The following is a 16,357-nucleotide window of genomic DNA, read 5'->3' as shown; positions in this document are numbered from 1 at the left end:
CTTGTATGAATATAGGTGGTTAAAAAGTATGATTGATTTCTCATGGGTAATTTTCATATATATTAATGTAGTCCTACTTTTAATACAATGAGTACTTAGAACTAAAAACGTATTTGCATATGTTAATTACTACTGTTTAAAATGGCTGCTCCTCTAAGGATTAAAGAGTTTAGGGCTCAGAAAGGCAAGCTGGCTGTTGACTAATATAAGTCATGTGATTAAAACCTACTTTTTTAATATAGGAAAGCCCTGCAGCACTTTCATCCACACATACATCTGTTTTACACTCCGTAAAGTACCTATTTTATCTTGTCGTATTCATGATCATCCTGGATGTCTTGAGGTGCTCCTGGTATTTGTTTTAATCTAGTGTGGTAATTAACTGCTAAATAAGTTATTAAATATAAGCACAGAAAGGGCTGAGTTTTGCTGCCTGCTCACTCTGATCTCTGCATTTTCCTGCAGCAACGAGGTGAAATAGAAAGAACCCGAATGTGACAGTCGGCCAGCCCTGATTTAGTTCCAAATCTCCTATGAATGAACTCTAGGGCTCTGGACAAGTTAATTATTGGCATCAATGTAATGCCCTTATCTGTGAAACAGGAAAAATAAAGAGTATTCATGCTATCATCTTTTTCTAAGGATTAAATGATCATAGTGACAGATGCTACAGGTCCTGGAAATCTCACATGTACTCTATGCATATGTATGGGTGTTATTAATAAGTGTCATCTATTAATGCATTTGCAGATTATGTAAACTTGTATCTAGCTCAATGTCACTGGACCAAATGGCAGAGCAGTAACTCAAACCCACATATATGTGCTTTTAAATGCAGTGTACTTTTCCTTATCCCATGTATGCTAATGTCCATAAAGTAAAATCCCCTCTCCTTGGTGAGGGTTTGAGATATTAATTCTTCAGCACTTTTATCCCTCCCTGTCAATGGGCTCAGGGTCCTCTTGCAGCAGAAGCAGAGGGGCATGTGTGCTTGAGGTGAGAAGCCATTGTCATGCGTAGGGACTGTCCAACCAAGCACAGAGGGTAAGCCAAGAGGGAAGCAGTAGGCCACAGCACACATGGGCAGGGTACTGCCATCATCTGTTTTAAGCGCACTGATCTTACAAATTACATAGAATCTTACCAGGTCATGCAACTATGGGTATTAAGTATGTGTTTCAAATGCTTTTTTTATGAATGTCTGCTTGATTTTTCCCCAACTTCCCAACTCACCATCATTTGAGAGCAATTGGTCTCATCCTCAGGTGTGTCATCCCAACTCCGTGCAATAGTCCCCTTCCCAGGACTTTCAGTGAGGAGTGAAGGCTCCTGTTTCTTACTTCTTTCAGATCCATTTGGGAAGAGAGATGAGCGGGAACCACTCAGCAATGCAATTCAAAGTGACTCAGCTGTCATTGGAGGTAAACCATTCTTTGTTGATGAAAGCAAAAAGGGCACAAGTAATTCTGTACTTTGGATAAATGTATCTGAATCCTTCCTTAATGCCATCCAGGACCCAGAACCCCACTGTTCCTGCAAGTCCATGAGCCTTTTCACAAGCAGTTCTGTGTGCTGTATGGCGCCAGCAGCTCCATGGATGCACCACGGATGCACCCCACCCTAACCCTCAGGCAGCTGACTGCTGACTCAACAGCTGGATACTTTACTTAGAGACAGGCAGGGTGCATTGTAATCCTCTCATCCCGGTGTCTATTTTCCTGAAGCACAAGCAAAGCAAACCAGTAAAATTACATATGGGAAAGGGCCATACTGGAGTAGACAGATGGGGGAAGCTGCATCCTGTTGGGTTGCTCCATAAGTGATTGGGGTTGGATCTAATGAGCTGGATGTGAAGCCCTCAGACTGTAGTTTCTACCCAGCAGCACATGGTACAGATGCAGATCTTGGTTGCTCTGAGGTGAGCTCAGCTCCCCCACTCCCTTGACTTTCCATTGTCTCACTGCCTGCTGGCCTCCCAACCCCTTTCATTCGCCTCAGCTTTCTGCAGCCTCCAATAGTCTTGATTTTTCCATCTGAGTCTTGCAACACAGATTGCCTCCCAAACCTGTTAATTGGCAGATGCCTGTGAGATAGTAAATTCATTTCCATCTGAGGACCACTGCCTCTGGCACTTAGGTGGGGTTCTTTTAAAAGATGGCAGTAGCCACTGATTTAACTTCTATTTGATGAGCCCCAACTTTGGGTCAGGGCTTGTGCTCAGTATAGAAATAGAGGGTGAAAGATATGGGCACTGCTCTTAAAGAGCTCTTGGTCTGGTCGGGGGCAGGCCGAATAAACAGACAACATGGAGGCCATGAGCAGTGCTTTGAGGGGAAGGGCAAACAGCTGTGGGAGCTCAAAGGCGCAGCATCGCAGTGGGATTGTGAGGAAAGGAAACCTGCCTCCTTAAGGAAGGTCCTAAAATGTCTGACATGAATTTCCGCATCAGGGAAGAGAGTCCAACTTGATTGTAGTTTGGCACCAAGGAATGTAGAAAATAATTTGGTGCCTGTTTCGCTTCCCGTAATTAATTTCTCATTTGACAAGTGGAGAAAAGACTTATGTGACCGCTCGCCTTTTCCCACCTGTGTACATCTTTTCGTAAGTATCTGTAAGAGCAAGAAAGTCATCCCACGCCCAGGGGACTCTCGGAAGCTGGCGCAGCCTCCCACTCTGAGTACCGCGTGTGCTGGGAGGAGCAGCCAGTTTGTGTTTCATCTCCTAAGGCTCAGCTGTTCCTGGGATCACCCACCGCCCAGCTCATTCATAGGTTTGTTAACTTAGGAGGTTTCACTCTGTCTGGTTCTAAAAGCGTGGCAGACATTGCATAATGCTTTATTTCCAAAGGTAAGCTGTCTTAATCAGGGCCTCCGCTCTGATAAAAATCCAGAGAGGATATGCATTTAATGTTTTTAACTCTCTAAAGTTCCTGATCACATAAATCACAATGCAGGGTGTTCAAAAATAACTTTGTTAAATAAACATAGTTTACCAATATCTATCCTACTTAAAGGAAAACAGGTTACATACTAATATTTCAACAATATTTGTAATAACTTAAAGAATAAATAGTTTTCAAATGTTAATGTTGAGAAGCCTCCATTCCCGTGTAGACACATCCTCCTTTTAGAAGTGGCAGCGTCCACATTTCTAATATCCCTTTGCTGAGTTTGCTCTTCATATCCCAAGAGGCTTCCTGGCAAAGACAGAAATAAGCCCTTAGAGGTCAGCAAGGGCGATTTGCCAAGTAGGCCCAGTAAAATCACAAACAAGCAAAGCAGGAGGAATCTGACACAATTGGGCAGAAACTTGCATTTCAGCTGGCTTTGCATTTCCGAAGGACAGAGGCATGCCGTCTCTAGCTAACCTGTGCCTGGAAGCATGCAGAGCAGGGTAGGAATGCCCTAAATGTTTGAGAAGCATTTTGTTATTAATAAAACATTTTAGCAAAGCAAACCTATACCATCACCACGTTTACGTCAGGAGAGCATTATTGTGATGTGAGATAGTTAAATATTATTCCCTAGGATGCAAAAGTAGTCATAAAATGCTTATTTGCAAGGTGACAAAAAATGTGTTAATTGCAACTGATTCTGTCACATTCTTTAAAGAGGGTCTTGAAGAAATTTAATAAAATATTTTGCTAGTCTCTTTATTTCATAGCAATCTTAGTCCATTAAATACAACCGCTGATGTAAACTGGCTTTCTCCCTATTCTGGAGGAGGATGCTTTTTGTAATTGAAGACTGCAGGTGTTTCAGCTGCTCTTTATTTCTGGGCCTGTGGCAGAGTTTTATTGCTGTTTTGTTTTATTTTCTTTTGTTTCCTCCTAAGTGGCTTCCTTGTCTGACTGAATCATCTCTCTGGAGTGGATGAGCTGTGACAATGTTTTTCTCTCATCGCCCCCTTTCTCCACAGGAGTAATCGCGGTGGTGATATTCATCATCTTCTCCATCGTGGGTATCATGGTGAGGTTCCTTTACCGGCATAAGCAGTCACATCGCACGAACCAGATAAAGGAGAAGGAATACCCAGCAAACTTGGACAGTTCCTTCAGAAATGACATTGACTTGCAAAATACAGTGAGCGAGTGCAAGCGGGAATACTTCATTTGAAAATCTACAGGGTCAACTAATACTCTTTTGTTGTTAATTTTTTCTCCTCCTCTTTCTCTGTCTCTTAATTCTGGTACTTTTCTTTTTCTTATTTGTTCCCCATTTATTTTCGGATCATACCTGCATCAAACATGGCATTTACCCCTGACCCAGCCCAGAAGACCAGGCAGCTATGGCCACTGTCTTCCTCTTTGACAAACCTACTGTGATGGTAATGAACACTCGAGACTGACTTGACTTCTAGACAAGGAAGAGACACGTGTGCACGGTGTGCACGTGTGCATATTCAGTTCTGTATTCGTTTCTCAGATGCACCTTCGGTTCGCTGCCATCCGTCCAGCAGGCTTACTTTGAACCTGAGTTTGACTTAGCTATTATCAGCCATCTTTGAAATCCTCCCTATCTCAAGTTCATTCCGACCAGGGAACTGAGGGTAGGAAAGAAGATGCTAGAGGCCTGGATTCCTTCAGTGCCATTTTAAAAGGAACAAGAGAGGATTGTTTTGTGTTAATATCTGTATCATAGGAATCCCATTAACCTAACTCATAACCTCTTTTAACTCTGACTCTTATCCCCTGAGTATTTTTAAACATAGGGGTCCTGATTGCAGTGAGCTGTCCTTGTGCTCCTGCCTTACCACTCTCTCCAGGGCCGACACACTGAACAGCATACTCCAGCCTAACATTAGAGGAAGCATGGGAATAGGGGCTTAACACTCAGAGGAGGAAGAGTGCTGCTAGGAAGATGTTCCATAACTTCAAAAATGCCTCAGCCAACTTCATAAGAAATGTTAGCTAGGTTAGTTCTGGGATTATTAACTATATATATAATTAACTATATATATATCTGAAATATAAAACATTCAAATAACAGTTTAAATTGGTTCCATGAATGAGCTTAAGCCATCTTAATTTCGCTTAAAAAAAACACAAAAGAAGAAAAATACCAACCAAACACAATTTTTCCCCTCCATCTCCTCACTGGACATCTTGTGAAGAAAGTAGATGCAGGTTGTATATTTCGGAGCAAGTGTGATGACCCCCCTGTCCATCGAACCAGCTTATAGGAGGTTCAGGATGCACTGGCCTGAGGCATGGTTAGCTACAGCCAATCCTCCCTGCTAACCTTCAGAGGAGCCCCTGGGCTCTGGAGCACATCACATTTTCAAATCTGCACACGTGCACACTCACACACATACATACACACGGCTTCTTAAAGGCATAATGTGCTAGACAAGGCGGTGACAGATTTCCTAGTCTTTTCCCCTTTGATGACAAAGCATCGGAGAAACACAATCATTCCTTCAAGAAGGCACTGAGCTCACTCACCAGGTGGAGGTAGGAATGCTGGCCATTTTGCTGCAGCAATATCCCTCCCCCTTTGCCTCTGGGCCAACTTGGAGAAAAACATAAGGGGAAGCAATATAAATGCTCCAGGATGCGGGCAAGCCCATATAATGATGCGCAGAAGTGGAGCGTTCTTGCTGCTTCTCTTTACAAGGCAGATTCGATGGGGGAAACAATCACCGCCTCACTGTTCCCGGTCCTGACAGTGGGCTGTCCATCTTGTCCCCGGGGTTAAGGCAGCCCTGCGCGAGGAGGCTCCGAGCGAGGCACACACTGGCTTCTGGTTTTCGGATTTTTCCGACTCTGCTCTCAGAGAACGTGGTGTAAAGATTTCGTTTGTAATCTATTTCTCAACTTTAAGATGTTCTAATTACACAGGCTCTCCTTGAAATTGTCTCCGAACTGTTACTTAATCATTTCATCACTTCCATTATATCTTTTTGCCAGTAAATTTGTTTTAATGTGATTCTAACAAAGGCACCGTTTTTTTTCTTCTACTTTAATAAGATGAATGATCTACTAATAGGAGAAAAGGTCTTTAAATACTGTTTTCTCCTGCGCTGTCCTTTCCTATTTCCACTTTTACTTTTGAGTTTTCTATTTCTATAAAAAGTCTGTATGAATCAGCCATTCGCTAGGCTATTCAGTCCTTTGTCCCGGGAGATAAAAGTCTCCATGAAATGTAGTGGGTTTAGCCTGAAGCCTCTCTGATAATGAAATGGAAGGTGTGAATAATAAAGCTGGAAAAAACAAGGCTGATATTTTGCTGATGCAGTGCTGACGGAAGAAGTGGAGGACTAGTCAGGCCAACGTAGAGTATTTGCTTTTCTCATCTACATATATATGATCATAGGCAGTTCTGCAGGTGAAGAATTTGCAATGCCCCGTCCTTGCCACTGAGAACCTGCCAGTGTAGCTCCCTGCATATGCAGACTCTATATACCACACACTACATATCCTAGGCCCGAAAACAAATGACATGACAAGACAGCTCACTCTGCATGCCACTCTTAGAAGAGAGTCTCAGGGCTGCAGTAGAAATACCTTTACAGGGAGGAATTATTTCATAAACTCGGCAAACCTTCTTTTACTAGATCAGTGATGGCGAACCTATGACACGCGTGATAGAGGTGACAAGCGAACTCATTTTTTTGGTTGATTTTTCTTTGTTAAATGGTGTTTAAATATATAAAATAAATAACAAAAATATAAATCTTTGTTTTACTATGGTTGCAAATATCAAAAAATTTCTATATGTGACACGGCACTAGAGTTAAGTTAGGGTTTTTCAAAATGCTGACTCACCGAGCTCAAAAGGTTTGCCATCACTGTACTAGATGCATATGACAGCAAGTGAGCTGCCTCCTCCAAAGAAAACTCAATTTTCAGTTAGAAATAGTGCCAACTCTGCCTGTCTTTTCTCAGTGGTACCACAATCCATGTAGTTTTGTGCAGTTTCTTAATTGTGTGAGTTTTTCAATCTTTGAACAATTATACTCCGAAAAGGATTTTGAAATCTTTCTAATCCCTCCTTTACCACCCTTCCTGCTTCAGTAATCACATTTTCCGAATGCCTTCCTTGGCCAACTGGACTACCATAAGTCTCCACTTTAACCTTCAGTCTTTGTTAACTGCTGTTTACACACACACAAAAAATTAATCAAATGTGGTCACCATACAGTAAAACCAAAAATACCTGTGTAATTTCACATTCTAAGGGGGCTATTTCATTGATATCCTTCCACCAAACAAATATATTTATGCAAGCAATAGTACATCTGTTTACCATATAGCATATTTAACACCCACTGCATCATTCATTGTATCAGTAAGTTAGATTGCCAGGGTTTCTATGAGAATTCATCTGGAGAATTAGAGACTTGTCACTTCTCTAGATATATTTTTATGAATAGCTTAGCCTCTTCTATTCGCTCTCAACTGCATATGAGAGATTTATCTTAAGGATCCTGGGGCTGCTTTTTAAAATAGGTATTATTCTCTTTAATATTAACAGGCATGGTAATAAGCCAACTTCACCCTTTTGGCCACCATAAAGCAGGACCAGAACAAAGAATTAGATTGTTATCTTTCTTTCTTGATTCACTCATGAGGTATTTATTCAATACTCAGTACCCCAGGGGCTGGGCTAGATTTTGGGTGTGAAATATAAATTACACCTTGTGCTTGCCTGAAGTCTAACGCTTTTTGTTGTAACAAGCGTATCTTGTTATAGTAGGGTATGCATAATGTGCTATAGAATGTAGAACAAAGGTACTGCACAGTTATTTTTGTGAATCCCTTGCTAGAGACTTAAAAACACAAAAAACAACAAAAAAGGGCAAATTTCTGGAAAATATTTGTAATCTTTTTTCTTGTTTATTACTTTCACCTTCAATAAGCTGCTTTTCTCCTCCTCAAAGCAAATACATATTGATGCAGATATGTTCCTGCAGGGGGAGACAGAATTCATCTTTCAGGGCAGCAGGAGTAAATGTATTTGTCTCTAAAGTATATCTGGAGGCTGAATTCTACTTATTCACTTCTGGTTGGGGGATTCTGAAAAGCCCCCTTCCCATCAACCAGTCCTAAGTGACAATTTAGGAACCCTCTTCTCCACTTCTGCTCCCTCCTCCTCTTTTATTAGTTCTTCTTTAACATCCAGTTAGGAACTATTGCATGCCATTGCTTTTCCAGATGCTTTTAAGGGTCTTTGTTGTACTCCAACTCCTCCTAAAACTCTCTTTTGTCCTGATGAGCATTCTGAGAACCAGATGAAGTGTATCTTTGAGCAAATAAGTGACTAAATGTTGTTGTCCATTTAAGTGAGGTCTCAGCTCTGTGCCCTGGCTGAATTTTTTCAATCCTGAGAGTCATACATGTCTCCTCAGCAGAAAGCTCATTCAATTAGAGGAGTAGCATAGGGGGCTGTAAGGAAAGAGTCTTTTCCAAGATGTTCAGAAAGATAGGAACCAGACCATTGGAATTATCCTATATAATAAAAGCCTAATATGCTAAGTATCTGATCATCCATTCAACCAATCAAAGCATAGTATGGTAATGATATGCTAAGGCCACTCAACCACTCACTATGATGTGCACTGACTACCAGGGAGCAGATGCTCCGACCAGTAGGTTAGCTTGCTGCTGGGGTCCAGCCAATCAGGACTGAGTGAGATGGGCCAGACATGCCCTGGAGCCCTCCCACAGTCTCTCCCCAGCAACCTCCAGCATCCCTCCCCAGCCCCTATTGTGCACCAGTGAGGTCCCTCAGCCTGGTCTGTGCCCTTTTGCAATCCAGGACCCCTCCGGGGATGTTGGAGAGCTGGTTTCAGCCCAATACCGCAGGCCAGACCAAGGGACCCCACAGGTGCATGAATTCATGCACTGAGCCTCTAGTTTCTTATAAAAAGGATTGACAGTTTGATCACCAACACCTGGGTTTTCTTTGAATTCTTCCATAGCTACAATCTAACAAAACCACCTGGTAACACCAGCCTGAACAGGGGAATGTGAGATGCACTTAACCTAAATGATTGGATGCATTTAGTCTTCAGTTCTCCTAAAGGTCGCAAGTTGACCCAATAAATAAAGAGGGCCCCTTTTTTCCTGCAGATGCAAAAGTAGTTAATGGAAAAAGTTGAAACCAAACTCAAAACTTTCAGAATATTTTGAGCACAACTGAGTGCTATTTTATGTGTCTCATGCAGTTTGAAAATGTTTTCTCTAAAAGAAACAAAGTGTAATTGAATTACTTCCATACACTGTTCTTCAGTTGTTCTTAACATCTCCTCCTATTTCCTCACCCACACACTTGTTAAGCCATCTAGTTTTTAGATATTGGTTGTCCATGGTTTTATCATGCTTTCCTAATTCCATATAGTTTAACCTCCTAGAAAGAATAAAAATGCAAATACACACATATACAAACACTTCGTAAAAATAGGGCTGCTGTTTATGCTTTCTTCAGGACATTCTATACACGTATCTGTTTAATAGGGAAGGGCACACATTCCATTTTGAGGTGTCATTTATTTGAAACCATCATATAAGGTTTTAATATTTTACTCTTTTGCTATTTAAGTAAATGTTCTCTTATTTTGCACTAAGGTACTCTGAGAAAGAACAAAAAAGCACATTTTTTAGTGAAATATTGTACTTTGTAAGCTAGTTGTCTGTCTTTTGTAGCATAGAAAGTCCATGAAGTGGTTAAGCAGACATGAGCAAGAATTAAGACAACAGTTGTTTTGATGTTCCGAGCACAGCTGCTAGGAACATGTTGAGGAGGAATGTGTGGCAAAATTTGGTAGCTGTCCCAGGTGAAGAGGGCCACTGAATCCACCATGGACTAGTGGCATCAGCTCTTCCCATTCTCCTGGCTCCTAACTCAGGAGTCTCTCTAGTACGTTCTGATCATTGGCTCAAACATTAGGGAAAGAGGCAACATCCTGGGCTTTGCATGAAGAATTCTTTACTGCACTTTGCCTAATATTGTTGACAGTTCCCAGCCCTACTCTAATCACATCTCTTTTTTCATGATTTTAATTTCATCAGGATTTCTCCAGAAAATTTAGAGCTATCACCATATGATCGAATGTGCCTAGGTTGAGTACCTAGATATGAAATGATCAGAAAAAATCCTAATTCACTCTCCTGATCTATCCTGATTGGAAACCCCATTGATGAAATCCCTGAAGTCCTGAAATCCATGGGCATATCATAATGACAAAAACAAAACAAAACAAAAAAAGTAGGCCCGCTCCATTCCTGAAAGTCAGGGACTCCCCCCCCCCCCATCTAACATTACCTGAGAATACTGTTTTCTTCAATCCTCCCTGGTGACAAAGAAAAACTCTTACAGATAATAGTAAAAAATTAGGAGAGTAGTCCCAAGCCATGAACAAAAGTGAAGCTAATTGTTTTAGGGATTAAATTTTCTCTTATTTTGATTAGCATCATATTCTTCCCTGTCTCAAATGCCAGAATAATCTCAGAGCACATGTAAAGGTACCGTGTATGCAAAAGAAGCATCGCAGTGCCCTGGAGAGTCTCTGGGAGACCCATAAAATAAACATTCAGTGAAACTTTAAGGGATAATATTAATAGACATCTAGACATAGATTTCCTTTTTGGCCAACCCCATCCCAAAAGCTTTACAGGAAATATTAACATACTTTCTTCTCTTTGAATGGCAGTGTCATCTGTATAACCCTATTCTGTCTAAATACACAGAAATATCAAACCTTGCTTAAATGGCATAGTTATATTGCGTGAGGGACTTTGTGTTTAGTAAGGTCCAAACAAGCACTTTCCTTCTGAATCTGGTTGTTTCCTGGCTTCCTGGTGACCTGTGCTATCCCAGGCTGTCACTTCCATCAGTCAACTGGAAGAAGCAAAAGGTCTCTGGGAGCAAGAATGCTGGCTGAGGGGGAGCTGATGCTCAGCCTCCATGAATGATGGGTAAGGAGTCAGTTAAGATTTTTCTGTAGAAACAGAGAGTCTATATTTTAGGATTTGTAGACAGACTCTGTTGCAACAGCTCACCTCTGCTGTTGTGCAGGAAGGTGGCCATGCATAGGCAAATGGGCATGGCTGTGTTCCAGTGAAACTTTATTTATGAAAAGTAGGCAAGAGGTCAGATTTCATCCATAGGCTGTGACTTGCTGATCTCTTTGACAGAGCATTGAAGTGTCCATTTCAGATGGGAGATCCATGTCACGCTGGCCTGAAGTCCTTTCTGACGAATGAGAAAGAATAGGGGGATTAATGTTAACAATTAAACAATAAACTGCAAAACAACTTCCTGCAAAAAATATATATGTCATACTCTAGTTATGGCAAAAGCAGACAACAGGTCATCTCTCTTCGTAGATCTGTCAGAGACTAGCTTTTCCTCTTGACCTCCTTATTTTTCTTTTCAAAACAGAATCCCAAGTGATGTTGCCTCTTTCCACCAGTTTTGTAACCCATGTAACATGTCTTAATACACTGTATGGGGAAAATAAAAGTTAGCCTTAGATTTCTTTGTTTTCTATGGTTATTGTTGTACAGAAGAAAGATTTAAACTGTAAATAATGTATATTTAATAAAGAGAAAATTTTGTATGATTTTGTGTGGAAGAAAAAAAAATGTGCCTTTCTGTGTTTCCTTGAGTTAATGAAGAATCAAACAATTCCTCCCTTAGCTCCCATTCTCCTTCCTCAGACTGTTCATTCCCAGACAACATGGCCTGTGGGGCTGCTGGAGAAACATGGATCTCCGGCTCCCTGGTTTATTGATTTCAGCAGAACTGTAAGTGCTGTCATGAGCTTTCTTATTGCTCAGCTAAATTACACCGGCCTGCTTGCCTGGCTCAAATGTGTGAAAAAGCAAGTTTATTGACTTGATAAAAAGTCATATTCAGGGCTCTGAAGCCTTCCCGTTTTAGCTGTCCGCATGAAACCCAGAGCCTCTTCGTTACCCTCATGAGCGCCCACTCATCACAGCCGCATTTCTTATCTCACCTCACCCTCCTCCTCTCACAGAGTCTTAACCCAACTGGGGTGTGATGTGTTTGAGATATTAAGCAAGCATTAGTGTGAAACAGAACTCGCTCCATATGGTGTTAAGACTTCTGTGTAGGGGGTAGTTATCACACAGAAATTAAAAACTAACACGGGTTTTAAACAAAAAAGTGACACTATCAGTTTTACCTGCTAAAAAAGAGCTGCTAAATGGAAAATGGGCCATAGGAAAATGAAGGGAGGATAGAGGTTTGTTAGACTGAGGGTGGTGTTAATGGCTTGGATGAGGGCTGTGGTATCAGAAATTGTAACAGTACCTGGGTCCAGACAGAACTGAGAAGGCTTGCTGACGGAGTGGGGAGAAGAGTGTGAGGGGCATAAAAGGATCAAGAATAGAAATTTTTTGACTGAAGCAACTGCATGAAAGCAAATAGATCATTTTTGTTTTGAGAAATAGTGCCTTCAAAGTGAGAAGGGCAGATAATAATTTCAATTTGAGGTTTTTGTTCAGTTTGAGATTTCAATGAGGCAACAAGTATAGATGTGGAGGAGGTGTCTGGTATATGCCTGCAGTTGAGAAGTGCTGTTTGATCTGGAGAGACACTTGAGAAGATATGTACATGTATATGTGTACACATGCATGGGTATACATGCTTTACGTATGCATATACATGTGTGAGGGAGATAGAATGGGAGAGGGAAAGAGAATGAAAGCGCTTTGAACACACATGAGCTGTGGCTGAACAGCCTTTACAGCAGCACAGCCAGGTTTCTGAAAACCAAGCCTGGGAAGTGAAATCCACCCTTGAGCGGGGGCAGGAGCATTAGTGACAGAGCTGGCTGGTGAAGAGGGGAGCGAGCCTCAGCTGAGCCCTCGAAGGGCTCCAACTGTGTGAATGGCCCTTACAGAACCGCAGCCTGCTTAGAGCATCCTCTCACCGACAGGAAGAGAAGTGCCATCCCTGGGGAGGGCAGGAGGACGCTCCTGAAAGGGCAGGTGTGGCAACTCCCACTTCGCTGACACTTTAGTTTGTAGAATGTGACAACTTGTCCTTGTTCTCCAGGGTCCTTTGTTGGGTGGGAAGCTCTCATTTAAGAGATAACAGTTTTCTGAAGAGAGTAGGCCTGTGTCCAATATTCTCAGACAATAATAATGGAATCCTATCTAATAAAATAGAAACATGGTAATTGGCGTATGACCGCTACCCTTCCCATTGGCTAATCAGGGCAATATGCAAATTAACTGCCAGCCAAGATGGCGGCTGGCAGCCAGGCAGCTTGAAACTAACATGAGGCTTGCTTGCTTCAGTGACGGAGGACTCCAACGTTCCCCGCCTGCCACTGCAGGCCTCTGAGCTGCAACTCTAAGCAACTATGTAACAAATATAGAAGCTAAACAAAACCCCAGAAACCTGCTTTAGTCCGGGCTTCAGCCAGCAGGATCACAACATTGTAAGCAAAGTCCAGAAACCTACTTTCAGCAGCAGAGGCCTAAGAGCTGGAGCCAAGCCTCAAAGCTAAAGCTGGCCCAGAATAAAAAAAAAAGAAAAAAGAAAAAAAGGAGCGGTTGGGAGCTTCAGTCACCCCCAGCCTGAAAACAGCCCTCAGCCCCTCACCCAGACTGGCCAGGCACCCCAGTGGGGACCCCCACCCTGATCCAGGACACCCTGCAGGGCAAACCAGCCGGCACCCATCCGTGCACCAGGCCTCTACCCTATATAGTAAAAGGGTAATATGCCTCCCAGCACCAGGATCAGCGTGACAGGGGGCAGCGTCCAAACCCCCTGATCGCCCTGTGGCTCTGTGTATGACAGGGTGTGGTGCCCCAATCCCCTGATTGGCCCTGCTCTGTGTGTGACAGGGTGCGGTGCCCCAACCCCCCCACACATACACACACACTGGCCCTGCTCTGTGTGTGACGGGGTAGAACCATAACCTCCCCATCGTCCCTGCCCTGAGTGTGAGAGTGGCGGCACCCCAACCCCCTGATTGGCCCTGCTCTGTGGGTGATAGAGGGTGGCGCCCCAACCCCCTGATGGGCCCTGCTCTGTGCGTGACAGGGGGTGGCGCCGCAACTTCCCCATCGACCCTGCCTTGAGTGTTACAGGGGACGGTGCCCCAACCTCCCAGTCGACCCTACCCTGAGCATGACTGAGGGTGGCATCACAACCTCCCGATCACCCTGCTCTGTGCATGACGGGGCTGCGCCCCAACTCCCCAATCGGCCCTGCTCTGAGGCCGACCAGGGGTTGCTCCTAGGGATTGGGCCTGCCCTCTGCCACCCAGGAGCAGGCCGGGCTGAGGGACCCCCCTCCCCCCTGAGTGCACAAATTTTTGTGCACCGGGCCTCTAGTAATAATATACTTACCAATGGCTGTGGACCTACGGTATGTCAAATGCTTTATACATGTTGTCGCTTAAGGTCACAATAAAACTATCAAAGCCCAGCCAGTGTGGCTCAGTGGTTGAGTGTTGGCCCATGAACCATGAGGTCATGGTTCTATTCTTGGTCAGGGCACATGCACAGGTTGTGGTTTTGATCCCAGTAGAGGGTGTACAGGAGAAAGATGATCAATGTTTCTCTCTCATAAATGTTTCTATTTCTCCCTCTCCCTTCCTCTCTTTAAAATCTATATATCTGTATCTGTATCTATATCTATATTTATATCTATACTAGAGAGGCATTGGAATTTTTTTAATTTTCAGATAGAGTTTTTGCCTGAGAAAATTACTTTGCTGAGAGAATTGCATAATCTTCTATGTCACTTACACTTGTATTTAATGTCCACTCTGTAACTTGAGGCAATGCTCTTACCCTATCTATGACTCGGTTCGTTTCTAAAAAATAGGACTATTCACACCAATTTCCCAGTAAAAAAATTTAACCTGTTTCAGCCTTAACCTATACCCAACTCTACCTAGGTGCTGCTAGAATTAATTCAAATAAATTCTGGCCATGATGCAATTTTTGCTATCCCTGATTTCAACTACTCAATGAAACGAGTACAAAAACTCCAGCTACAAAGGTGAACAGGTGATAAAGAAAGAGCTGTTAAAGGCCACAAATACCAAAAATAAGGCTTTCTCAAGCTCTAACCAGATACTCTGAACGAACATTAAAACTGAGATGCCAGTAGAGTGTGACTCGGGACTGTAGGAGACACTTTCTGTTGCAGAAAAACCTCTCTAATATGACTACTCTCAAGGCCAAGCCTTGCTAATGGGGGAGTGTAGCTAATATTTCCTTGGTAGATACCCAAAGAGGCAGAGTTTCTCCTTGAAGGAAAGAACATTATTCAATGCTCACTTAAAACTCGGACTGATAGGAAATGTTTTTAACACATAAATGTACACCCAGGTAAAAGGCAAGTGCTCCCTTCCACTGAGCAGGGGGAGCCCTCACAGCCTGGCCCCACCTCGGAGAGTGGCTGTGTGCTATGCAGTGCTGTACTCCGGTGCCTGTGGATCTTCCCTCTGGTGAGCTTATTAAGGAAGCTTTACGATGCGACATTAATTGGTAGCCTGCAGTGTGTTAGACACTGAACCTCCCATGGAAGCTTTTGCTATTTAAAGTTTCAAAGGCAAGCAAACTTGCAAATCAAACTACCAGAAATCAAATAGACAGGGATCAACTTACTGTGTGTGCATATATAGGTTCTTTTCAGACAGGATATTTTATCCTGTTGAAAAGACATCTTTTAACTTGTCATCCTTTAAGATTTGTAAGATAACTTTATAGCAAATGAGCATCCCGGACGACTGTCTGGACAAAGCCGGGGCTGCGAGGGAAGCCCGGGTCCCGGGTGCCAGAGGGAAGCCGGTGCAGGCAGCCGGGGGAACGAAGGCCTACTCTTGCATGAATTTCATGCATCGGGCATATATATATTATCCAAGAGTAACTATTAATTTTCTCATTTATTCATTCAACAAACATTAGTCAGCACTTTTGATGTATATTCTGACTGAGGTGTTGTGAATAATCACATAAGAAGACATAGTTTCTGCGGGCAAAGGGCCTGCAGTCCAAGAGGGAAGGCCAGCAGGTAAAAAACAGGCCTACCAGGTATTATAGAGAATGGAGCTGAGTTCTAATTAGCCCACACAAGCAGAGAGCAGGCACTTGAATACTAGTAAAAGAAGTGGTGTTTCTGTCCTGTCTCCAAGGTCTAGAGAATGATGAGTAGTTGGTTAAAAGTGGCAATTAAGGTAAAAGAAACAGCATTTGAAAGGAGGCACAGAGACAAGAATGAGGGTGCCAGTTCAGGAAACTGTACACAGCCTAATAGGGCTTAGAATGACATTAAGAAGTTGTTATTAAAAAATGACAGGCAGCATAGAAAAAATGTAAGAATGACCTTTTATATCAGAGTTTCCACATGGGATAAGACAAACAAAG

The 16,357-nt window shown here is 42.8% G+C and overlaps 1 protein-coding gene across 1 annotated transcript in view; it reads left to right on the top strand.

The window, feature by feature from the left end:
* Positions 1 to 10,072, top strand: part of CNTNAP5 (contactin associated protein family member 5) — an 883,495-nt gene extending 873,423 nt beyond the window's left edge. Inside the window, exons 23-24 of the mRNA XM_059704743.1 lie at positions 1,350 to 1,421; positions 3,919 to 10,072. Of these exons, the coding sequence (XP_059560726.1) occupies positions 1,350 to 1,421; positions 3,919 to 4,115 (269 nt within the window). The 3' untranslated portion in view covers positions 4,116 to 10,072. The remainder of the gene's footprint in view (positions 1 to 1,349; positions 1,422 to 3,918) is intronic.
* Positions 10,073 to 16,357: the final 6,285 nt, after the last annotated feature.

The sequence above is a fragment of the Myotis daubentonii genome, chromosome 7 (assembly GCF_963259705.1).
Source record: "Myotis daubentonii chromosome 7, mMyoDau2.1, whole genome shotgun sequence".
Taxonomy (NCBI): Eukaryota; Metazoa; Chordata; class Mammalia; order Chiroptera; family Vespertilionidae; genus Myotis; species Myotis daubentonii.
This window is presented reverse-complemented; position numbering and strand designations above follow the sequence as displayed.